The 11136-nt window shown below is 38.3% G+C and overlaps 1 protein-coding gene across 1 annotated transcript in view; it reads right to left on the bottom strand.

The window, feature by feature from the left end:
- The window catches only part of LOC106877714 (dynein axonemal heavy chain 5), a 444169-nt gene that overhangs the window by 226772 nt on the left and 206261 nt on the right, over nt 1-11136 (bottom strand). Inside the window, exons 47-50 of the mRNA XM_052971252.1 lie at nt 8738-8854; nt 5225-5365; nt 1907-2017; nt 921-1043 (exon numbers count right to left, since the gene is read on the bottom strand). Coding sequence (XP_052827212.1) covers nt 921-1043; nt 1907-2017; nt 5225-5365; nt 8738-8854 — 492 coding nt within the window. The remainder of the gene's footprint in view (nt 1-920; nt 1044-1906; nt 2018-5224; nt 5366-8737; nt 8855-11136) is intronic.

Raw genomic sequence — 11136 nt, 5'->3', positions numbered from 1 at the left:
GACCAGTCATGCAGTACTGGCAACGGCCACACTCAAAATGGTGTATTTTATGTGCCACCCGCACAAGAGCCAGTCCAGGGGCACTGGCAATGATCTCGCTCGAAAATCCTTACACATGTCACGGGCACAAGTGCCAGAAAGGCGACGCTGGGCACAGGTGCTATCCCGATTTTGCTTTCGCTTGCACCAATAAGTCTTCGCAAACTGAGTTTCGTGTCCAATGAAGGAGACGACGTTGGCATGAGTGCCAGTTGTCGAATTTAGTTCGATTTCGATTTCACGTCATCGAATTTAGTTCTCTCACACACACACACACACACACATATATATATATATATGATTCTTCTCAGAACCTTTGTGACTCTCTTAGAATTAAGATCTGTCTTGGATGCTTGCAATCAAGTAGGTTTTCATTAAAGACAATTGAGAGCAAGATGACAGAATTAAATTATGGAATGGATTAAGATTACTATCTAATTGGAAATCTAATAATATAAAAGAGCTTTCTGTTTACAAAAAATTGAAAAAGCACCTTTTCTTGCGAGTTCTGATTAAAGCTACTAAAAAAACAACAACAAAAATCGCTACTGTAAAGGCCCCTGATCTACTGAGTTCCCTGGGCTTATTCAATCTTCACTCAGGTATTTCCAGCCCACTCCTCCTTCCTGTTTTGTTTAAACCTCAGACTTCATTCTAGTCACCATGTCCAATCCTTCCTTCCCAGAACTCCCTCTACGCTCATGTGTTTCTTGCAATTGCTGACTTACAACAGTTCAAGAGAAACACGAACAGTATCAAACACACTGATGTCAGAGGGTCAGCAAACACCATAATAGTTTGCTCTTTCCACCAGATCCATTAAGTTAAAAAAAAGTAATAATAAACAAAAAAGACAATGTAAAGTTATGTTTATGTCTTACCTGGTCACCCCACTCATTGATGATAGGCATGTTGATGTCATCAACAAAGATGCTGAGCTTTTTTCCTGCTGGAGGTCCATATGTTGTCCCCATTCTCTTGTCAACATAACTCTCAATGGTTCGCTTCATTTGCAACAAAATAAAATTATATGAATAATTTTATGTCCACAGATTTTTTCTATATAATTTATTTAATTTTAGTTTCCACATAAAATCACATACCTTCTAGACTGGATTGCTTTACTATTATTATAACTTTATTATTATTATTATTATTATTATTATTATTACAGGGGTTATAGGCGCAGGAGTGGCTGTGTGGTAAGTAGCTTGCTTACCAACCGCATGGTTCCAGGTTCAGTCCCACTGCGTGGCATCTTGGGCAAGTGTCTTCTACTATAGCCTCGGGCCGACCAAAGCCTTGTGAGTGGATTTGGTAGACGGAAACTGAAAGAAGCCCGTTGTATATATATGTACATATATATATATGTGCGTGTTTGTGTGTCTGTGTTTGTCCCCTTAGCATTGCTTGACAACCGATGCTGGTGTGCTTATGTCCCCGTCACATAGCAGTTCAGCAAAAGGGACCGATAGAATAAGTACTAGGCTTACAAAGAATAAGTCCCGGGGTTGATTTGCTTGACTGAAGGCGGTGCTCCAGCATGGCCACAGTCAAATGACTAAAACAAGTAAAAGAGAGTAACAGATTATTAATTATCATTATTATTACCTTATGGTGTTTCATCATAATTATTTTAACCTTTTAATATTTAAACAGGCCATATCCAACCCAAATATTCTACCTGTTTTATGTTCAAACTGGCGAAATCCAGCCTCTCACACCTACCCTATAATGTTATTCTAAAAATAACGATCACGTCATTGAAATATTGAGGCTTTGAGACAATGTATTATTAATTTAAAACAAGAATAGCAAGAACCACTCTGACAGCAACAAAGAGCAAATTGGTCAATAGAGAAATTACCTGGAACATAAGAGGTGTTGTGGCACTGGAGAAGCTGAAGCTCTTGAAGAGGTATTGTTCTGGGTTGTATTTACTGCAATATCCCTGAATCATAACAGTTTTTGCTGTTCCCTACAAACAGATGTAGTTCAAAATTTATTGAGTGTTACAAAACCCAGTTACCAGCAAGACTGCATAAACAAACATGCAAACACTCACACAGCTAATTCCAAATTCCACTATATTGGTTTCAAATTTTGACACAAGGTCAGCAATTTTGGAGGAGAGAGTAAATCGATTATTTCAACTACAATATTTATCAACCCCTAAAGGATGAAAGGCACAGTCAATCTCAGTGTAATTTGAACTCAGAATGTAAAGATGAACGAAATGCTACTCAGCTTTTTTCCCAGCATGCTAATGATTCTGCCAGTTTGCAGCCTAAGCAAATTCCACTATATCAACTCACATACACACCACATGTCAGTCCCCACAAATGCTGTGTTTGGACCAGCACATCAAAGGGCAGACCCATCATTTCCTGTGTGTCAAAAAAGCAACTAAAGGAGGTCAAGGTAGAATTTGCACTCCAACTTTGTAAAACCTGCACCGGCAACAACCACCCAAACAGATACATGGGTTGGAAGGTTGCCATTTGAGTGGTGAAATCATCCATCAGGAGTAGTACAGAAAAGTGAAGGTGTGTGGTTTAGTGGTTAGGGTGTTGGACTCATGATTGTAAGATTGTGGTTTTGATTCCAGGACTGGGCTGCATGGTGTGTTCTTAAACAAAGCACTTCCTTTCACATTACTCCAGTCCATTCAGCTGGCAAAAATGAGTAATCCTGCGACAGACCGGTGTCCCATCCAGTTGGGGAACATATATGCCATGGAAACCAGGAAAACCAGCCCTTATGCATCAGTATATACTCGAGAAGGAAACTTTACTTAGTAGTATGGAATCACTAACAAATGATGGCTGCAACGATGCACTGTTACAGCACATGCTCCTGTACTACTATTACTACTACACACCAATTATAACAGTCTGTTTGTGTTATAGATCTAGCTGTGATTTTTGCGACTATATTTCAGGCTAATACTTATAAACACAAACAAGGCAGCGAGCTGGCAGAATCGTTAGCATTCCAGGCAAAATGCTTAGCAGCATTTTGTCCTTCTTTAGGCTCTGAGTTCAAATTCCATCAAGATCGACTTTACCTTTCATCCTTTCAGAATCGATAGCATAAGTACCAGTTGAATACTGGAGTCAATGTAATCGACTTCTGCCCTTCCCTGAAATTGCTGGCCTTGTGCCAAAACCTGAAGCCAATACTTATACACACTAATATATATGCACATACTAATACATATAGACGAATATACATATTCACACATACACACCTCCTCCTCATCATCATCATCATTGTCATCATCATCTTTTAACATTCATTTTTCCATGCTAGCATGGGTTAGATGGTTTGATGGGAGCTGGTGAGCTAGAAAAGTATGCCAAGCTCTATTGCTTGCTTTGAAAAGGTTTCTGAAGCTGGATGCCTCTCCTAACACTAATCACTTTACAGAGTGTACAGGGCACCAGCACCAATGAGGTAACCAAATAACTTGCAAGACAAGATTCCTCAACTAAGAGGGAAATAAATATTGAGGGAGTTAGTTTTGTGTCAGCTTATGAGATGTTAAGCTATGAATGTGAGATTGAAGCAGGTGCCTTGTTGTAGAGGAGATACATGACTTCCTCAGTTAGAGAAGAGAGAAAGAGAGAGAGAGTGAGAGAGAGAAAGAATAGTTGTAAAGATGTGTTGGGCTACACTCTCAAGGTGCAAGAGTGAAGTGGTACAGTGGATTAGACAGGCTGAGTGGGCAGTGAGTTCATAAGTGCAAAAATATATATATATGTGTGTGTGTGTGTGTGTATATATATATATATATATATATATATATATGTATGTATGTATGTATATACATACCAAATCTCAAACAGCATCTAAGAACAATGACAGTAGCAGCTGACCATTGAAGACAAAGTCTGGCAGTGAAGGCTATAGAGGTTTAGCCATGTCTCCAGTATGAGTGCTAGAAAACTACCACACCAACTTTTGTGGCAGCAGCAATACATACACTGGAGAATCCAGCAGAGAACACCAAAGAAGATGTGGGTTAAACAAATTGCAGAAGTCCTGAACTTGCAGCGCTTCAACCTAGAGCATGCTAAAGTCAGAGCCATGGATTGGAAAGTGTGGAACAACATTATTTGCCAGAGTGTGTCATCCAGCACCATCCACAACAGCGTATGGGTTGAGAAGGCATCCTTCCATTTCAGTTGCCAGCAGCAGCAGCAGGACGGGGAGGAGGAGGAGGAGGAAGAGAAGAAGAAGAAGAAGAATGACCATAAGATTCCACTTAGAACATTACCCTCCTAGGCACAAGTCTGGGCATGCTTGTTTATGGAAGACCAGCAGTCACCCATGCATACCAGCCTCCCCTCTCCATGTCACTGATGTTACCCAAGGGAAAGGCAAAGGCCAATACAGCTTGGCACCAGTAATGTCACAACTCATTTCTACAGCTGAGTGAACTGGAGCAATGTGAAATAATGCTTCTTGCTCAAGAACACAACACACAACCTGGCCCAGGAATTGAACTCACTACCTCATGATTGCAAACCTGGTGCTCTAACTGCTGAGCCAGGCACCTTCACTTGTGAGTGTAGTCATGAATATAGTCATGAGCAGCACAGTTACAACCCAAGCAATGTTTCCTGATACATATTGAGGTGATGGGTGAATTCACTATGCAAGTGGCAGAAAATTCCACAGAAAGTTGTACCCTTATAGCAATTCCCATACCAAATCAGTGTAACATAATGGGACAAGTCTGGAACTTTGAATTACAGGAACAATCTAGCGTGAAAGAGAGAAACAGAAAGAGAACTGACCTCAGTTCTGGATTGGTATTTTTTTTATGAACTCACAAAAGGATAAAAGGTAAAATTGATCATAGCAAGATTTGATCTCAGAAGACAGACAGCCAGAACAAATATGGCAAAGCATTTTATCTAAGGCTCTAAAGATTCTGTTAGTTCATTACCTTTATATTTAGGAATTTCATACACATACACCCGCATATATACATTACATCTACTACTATGTTATATAGATATATATATCATGCATATACGACATACAAAATTCCACATGCTACATTTCCTAGACATTGTATATACACTAGTAATACATATATACCAATACTTAGACACACACACACCACTATACACAGATAGCTACACAATTATATATGAATGACAGTTTGTATCCCTACCTGTTCTCCAGTAAGTAGCACTGCTTTCCCTTGTTTAGAAATGGAACCAATCAAAAAGTCAGTTCTGATATTGTCTACATTAGGTACCAAAATAGCTGTGTACTCTGGTGTGGAATCAGGTGGGTATATATAAGAAGAAACCTAGGACAATAATAAAAATCAAAAACTGAATCAATTGCCAAAAAAGCAAATGCAATTATAGGCCTTAAAATTTTTTGTTGTCTCAATGCTTTTTTTGTCAAAAGAATATATAACATTAATCCACATAAAGTCCATCGCAGGTATTAATGTCTTTAAAAAGTTGCTCACTCTGCTAGATATATTTTATTTTTACCTGAAATACATAGTTTGAATCATCATCATAGTTTAAAGTCCACTGTCCATGCTGGCATGGGTTGGTCAGTATGGCCAGAGCTGGCAAGCTAGGGGGATGCATCAGACTCCAATCTGATTTAGCATGGTTTTTACAGCTGGATGCCCTTCTAATGCCAACCACTTCACATAGTATGCTGGATGCTGTAAAGTGGTTGGTGTTAAGAAGGGCATCCAGCTGGAGTTCAACTCTGACCGACATACTGGATATCTGTGGTGTTTTAAATCAGCACTGGCAAGATGAGGGATGTGTGATGTAGACCACTGTTAAATATTTAATCTGCACTGTTTATAGATAATTTGATTTTTTTCCACACCACATTATGTATGGTGCCACTATGTTGGTTGTTATTCATATGCTAATATATGCAAATCATATGACTTTTCCAGATACCATCTAAAGCAATACATGACAAAAATAAAGAAGCCTTCACAACATATAGCATTATGTACATTCCAACTTGCAATCCTATAATGATAAATAATGTAGTAATCAAAGATTTTTAATGAAACAGATAAAATATTAACAAATTTTTAATTACAAAACTAAACAAAGAATTAAAACACAGAAAGAAAAATATCATGTTGAGTTATAAGTTGCAATATATTCTGGCATCTTATTTGCTTTATTCAAGTTACAACTAACTCAACTTCACATTCAAAGTAGAGGCCATAGTGCTGCACTGTCTGAAGTCACCTTTCTGCTAGTTCTTTGATCCCTGGTTGATACTACTTCTTGTTCTTTGAAACGAAGAACTCTTCCACTTTAGCTTCCACCTCATCTTGGTTGATGAAGCGTCATGAGTGCAGAAAGTGAGCCATGGATGAGAACTTTGAATGCTTGGTTGCTTTAGTTGTAACTTGACAAATAAAGCATAAAAGTTATAGAATTAAAACATTAACACAAGTAAACTTATATATTATCATCATCATCGTTTAACGTCCGCTTCCAATCCTAGCAAGGATTGGACGATTTGACTGAGGACTGGCAAGACAGAAGGCTGCACCAAGCTCTAATCTGATCTGGCAGAATTTCTACAGCTGGATGCCCTTCCTAATGCCAACCACTCCGAGAGTGTAGTGGGTGCTTTTACGTGCCGATGGCACGAGGGCTAGTCACACGGTACTGGCAATGGCCATGCTCAAAAAGATGTTTTTATATGCCACCTGCACGGGAGCCAGTCCAGCGGTGCTGGCAACTACCTCGCTTGAATGATTTTCTAGCGTGCCACCAGCACAGGTGCTAGAAGGCAACGCTGGTAACGATTACACTCAAATGGTGCTATTTACGGGCCACTAGCACGAAAGCCAGGCAGCTGCTATATATATATATATATATATATATATATATATATATATATATAACTTTTTAAATAAGAAAATGAAGAAAATGGATAAAAATTTACATACTGATGTTTTTATTTAAAGGCATTCAAATTCATATATAGAAACTCCTACCTGCTGCTACTTCCATACCAAATTCTTTAATTTTGGAAATAAAATTCCATATTTGAAACCAGGGAGTATTTCAAAAGGAAGTCATTTAACAATGTATAGGCTAACCTAGGACAAACTCTGTAGGTAAAAACTGGTAATATGTGGGTTCTGTTTGGGTTTACTTCATACATATCAATTGTGTATTTGCATAAACATTGATTGATGTAGCAATTTTGGTTGGAGTTGAGTAGAATTTGATATGATATATTTTGTTAATCTGTAGTATTATTGACAAGCATATGCTCAACAAACTGACGTGTTTAGCTGTTCTCTCTTTAACAATCAATATATAACATTCTCCTTTATTCAGTCGTTTTATCTACCATACTTTTTCTCACAATCATGTCTATATCTTAGCTATCATAACACCATCAATGAACTATTGGATATCATATTGGCATGCGCAAGGATGTGTTGAATATGTTTATTTTTGTATATATGTGGTAATGATGGTTACTATAGAATGCTTGCATTCAGAAAAAACACACACTTCTGAGTTTGGCATAGGTTAGCCTACATATTGTTAAATAACTTCCTTTTCAAATTCTCCCTGGAGATATACTCAATTCACTGGTTTCAATATGGAATTTTATTTCTGAAATTAAAGAATTCGGTATGGAAACAGCTGTAGGTAGGAATTTCTATGTATAAATTTGAATATCTTTAAATAAAAACATCAGCACGTAAATTTTTATCCATTTTCTTCAGCTTCTTATTGAAAAAGTTTTATTCAAATACCTAAACATTTCAGTGATAAACTAAGATACTTGGTTTTTCTCTGAATGTTGGTATAAATAGGATGCTCGGATTCCTTAAGGGACTTTAGTTCTTTGACTAATTAAATGACATACATACATACATATATATATATATATATATATATAAATAAAGATAGCAATGGCCAGTCTATGGGATTACTCTGGGTTTCATGTCCATAAAGTGCTTAGCTTTATGACATCTTTATAGACATGAGGCCCAGGGTAACCCCACAGACTGGCCATAACTATCTATATCTAATTACTCTACTGCTCTATAAGTTAGTGTGTGCTTCTCTTTCAGATTTATGATTTACTGATGAAGATGTCTACCAGAAAGATTAGCCAAATGCCTCGTCATCTAATTAGTGACGTGTATGGTTTTTATGGCTCATGCCAATATGATATGCAATAGTTCATTGATGGTGTTATGATAGCTAAGATATAGACATGGTTTTTATGGCTGGATTCCCTTCCTAATACCAGCGACTTTACAGAGTGTATTGAGTGTGTTCTTATGCAGCACCAGCATGGGTGCTTTTTATGTGGCACCAGCACCTATGAGCAAACAAGATTAGGGATGCTCAACTGGAGAGAGTTGCAGGAAACGAGCCTGTATGCAAGAGCCATTACGCTTTTACTTAGCTTAACATGTCTTTTCAAACATAGCAGACTGCCAGGAGTCTCACTCCCCTGTCATCCCCCTCTGTGAGTCCCAATGTCTGTAAATCCTTTCTGATGTTATTTGCTGAAGTAAAACTGTTTGCAATTATCCAATAACAACAAAATCCATCAACAAGAATAGTCAACTAATGGCTGATACATGTTTTATTTATCCCAAAACCCACCTCCTCCAAAACTGAACAAACAAGAAAAGAAGTCATTCTACCTTTTCCGACCAATGTTGCCAGGTTCCCTGCTCAGATACAAGGTATTCAAAAATGGTGTTGTCATCTTCAACATCAGGCAGTGAAAGAGAACAATTGGTCTTTATAAATTCTTCCAGCTGTAATTAGGTATTGAGACATAATAAAATATTTAAGATAATTAATTGTTATAGTCATCATTAACAACAAGACCATTGAAACTATCATCATAATAACGATCAATATCAATGCCAAAACCAACAACTACATTTCATTTGCACCATACTGATACCAGTTAGAGAGAAGTGATACTATTCTAAGCTAATATTGTATATAATAGAACATGTGTTCTGGAACAAAGGCTTTATACTTAGTAACCTTCTAGATTCATCATCATCATCAGCAGCAGCAGCAGCACCACCACCATCATCATCATCATCAGCAGCAGCAGCACCACCACCACCACCACCATCATCATCATCATTATCATCCTCATCATTTAATGTCCATTTCCTGTGCTGGAATGGGTTGGACGGTTTGATAGAAAACTGGTAAGCTGGGGAGCTGCACCAGGTTCTGATCTGATTTGGCATGGTTTCTATGGCTGGATGCCCTTCCTAATGCCAACCGCTCTGAGAGTGTAGTGGGTGCTTTTTACGTGCCACTGGTCAGGTGCCAGCTACTTAAAACTGGCATCAGCCATGACAATGTTCTCACTTGGCTTGACAGGGCTTCTCAAGCATGATATATTGCCAAAAGTCTCGGTCACTTGTCACTGGACCTCCTAAACAAATAGAGCACGTTACAAACAGTGGTCCTTAGCATGGCCCTTAAAGATAAAAAGCTGCAATGATAATATTCAGGAATAATATGTAGATGCAGACATAGCTGTAAATTAAAAAAATTGTTCTGCACCCATATGGTTTCAGATTCAGTCCTACTGCATGGCACTTTGGGTAAATATCTTATATTATAACCTTTAGTTAGCCAATACTTTGTGAGTAGATTTGGTGAACAGAAACTGTATGGAACCCCAGGAAAAGCTGTATGGTAAGAAGCTTGCTTCCCAGCCTCATGATTTTGGGTTCAGTCCCACTATGTGACACCTTGGGAAAGTGTCTTCTACTATAGCTTCGGGTTAACCAAGCCTCATGAGTGGATTTGGTAGATGGAAACTGAAAGAAACCTGTCATATATACATACCTACATACATGTGTGTGTGTGTGTGTGTGTGTGTGTGTTCTTTGTGTCTGTGTTTGTCCACCACCACTGTTTGACAACTGGGTGTGATGTGTTTACTTTCCCGTAAATTAGTGGTTCAGCAAAAAAAGACTGATAGAATAAGTATCAAGCTTTTAAAAAAATAAGTACTGGGGTTTATTCATTTGACAAAATACTTTTCAAGGTAGTGCCCCAGCATGGTCACAGTCTGATGAGTGAAACAAGTAAAAAGTTAAATGGTATTTTGCAGCCAAAAGAATACTTAACAACAACAACAGCAAAAACAACAGCAGCAACACCACCACCACCACCACCACCAACAACAACAACAACAACATCAACAACGACAACAACAATGCTAATTCTCATTGATGCCTACATTTGTCTCTCTGAAACCTGAACCCCAACAGTAAGTAGCAATCCCCTACAATGCCATTTGGCTTGTTAGAATTAACAACAAAATGTCCCTCAGATTACACATGACAGTCTTCAAAAAAAATTAGGTTAAGGACAAAAGAAGAGGAAAGATAATAGTTCCACCACTGGAAAACAAAGACAGTATGTGGTCATGAATGGATTGCTTTTGTTCACAAGTCTACTCGATCAAGTATGATCTGGGGTTAAGTAACAGCAACATAAATAATAAGTCAGACTCAACTAAACTTTATCACTTTGCTAGTAGTTTGATTTCTTACAGCAAACCAATCATCAATTGACAAAGTTGTTTGAGCTTTGGTTAGAATGCCTCCTTCTTTCATTGGCCTCCTTCAGGACCCAATTAACTGTGATAACCCTATCAGATAGGGTGATGCATAAATGATGTAATACCTCAGTCATCTCACTGAAACAAAAAAACTTTGGTAAAGGCAAGATAAATGTTCAGAAAAGACATTCTATGTTGTATTGGCTGTACAGCATTTAGAAGTTAGAAATTGTGGACAGAGTCCAAAACAATAGAGATTTGCTTGATACACTTTATCATTGTTGAATAGCTTCAGTCAGTTCTACATCATCATCATCATCATCATCGTTTAACGTCCGCTTTCCATGCTAGCATGGGTTGGACGATTTGACTGAGGACTGGTGAAACCGGATGGCAACACCAGGCTCCAGTCTGATTTGGCAGAGTTTCTACAGCTGGATGCCCTTCCTAACGCCAACCACTCAGAGAGTGTAGTGGGTGCTTTTACGTGTCACCCGC

This window comes from Octopus bimaculoides, chromosome 10 (assembly GCF_001194135.2).
Source record: "Octopus bimaculoides isolate UCB-OBI-ISO-001 chromosome 10, ASM119413v2, whole genome shotgun sequence".
Lineage (NCBI taxonomy): Eukaryota > Metazoa > Mollusca > Cephalopoda > Octopoda > Octopodidae > Octopus > Octopus bimaculoides.
This window is presented reverse-complemented; position numbering and strand designations above follow the sequence as displayed.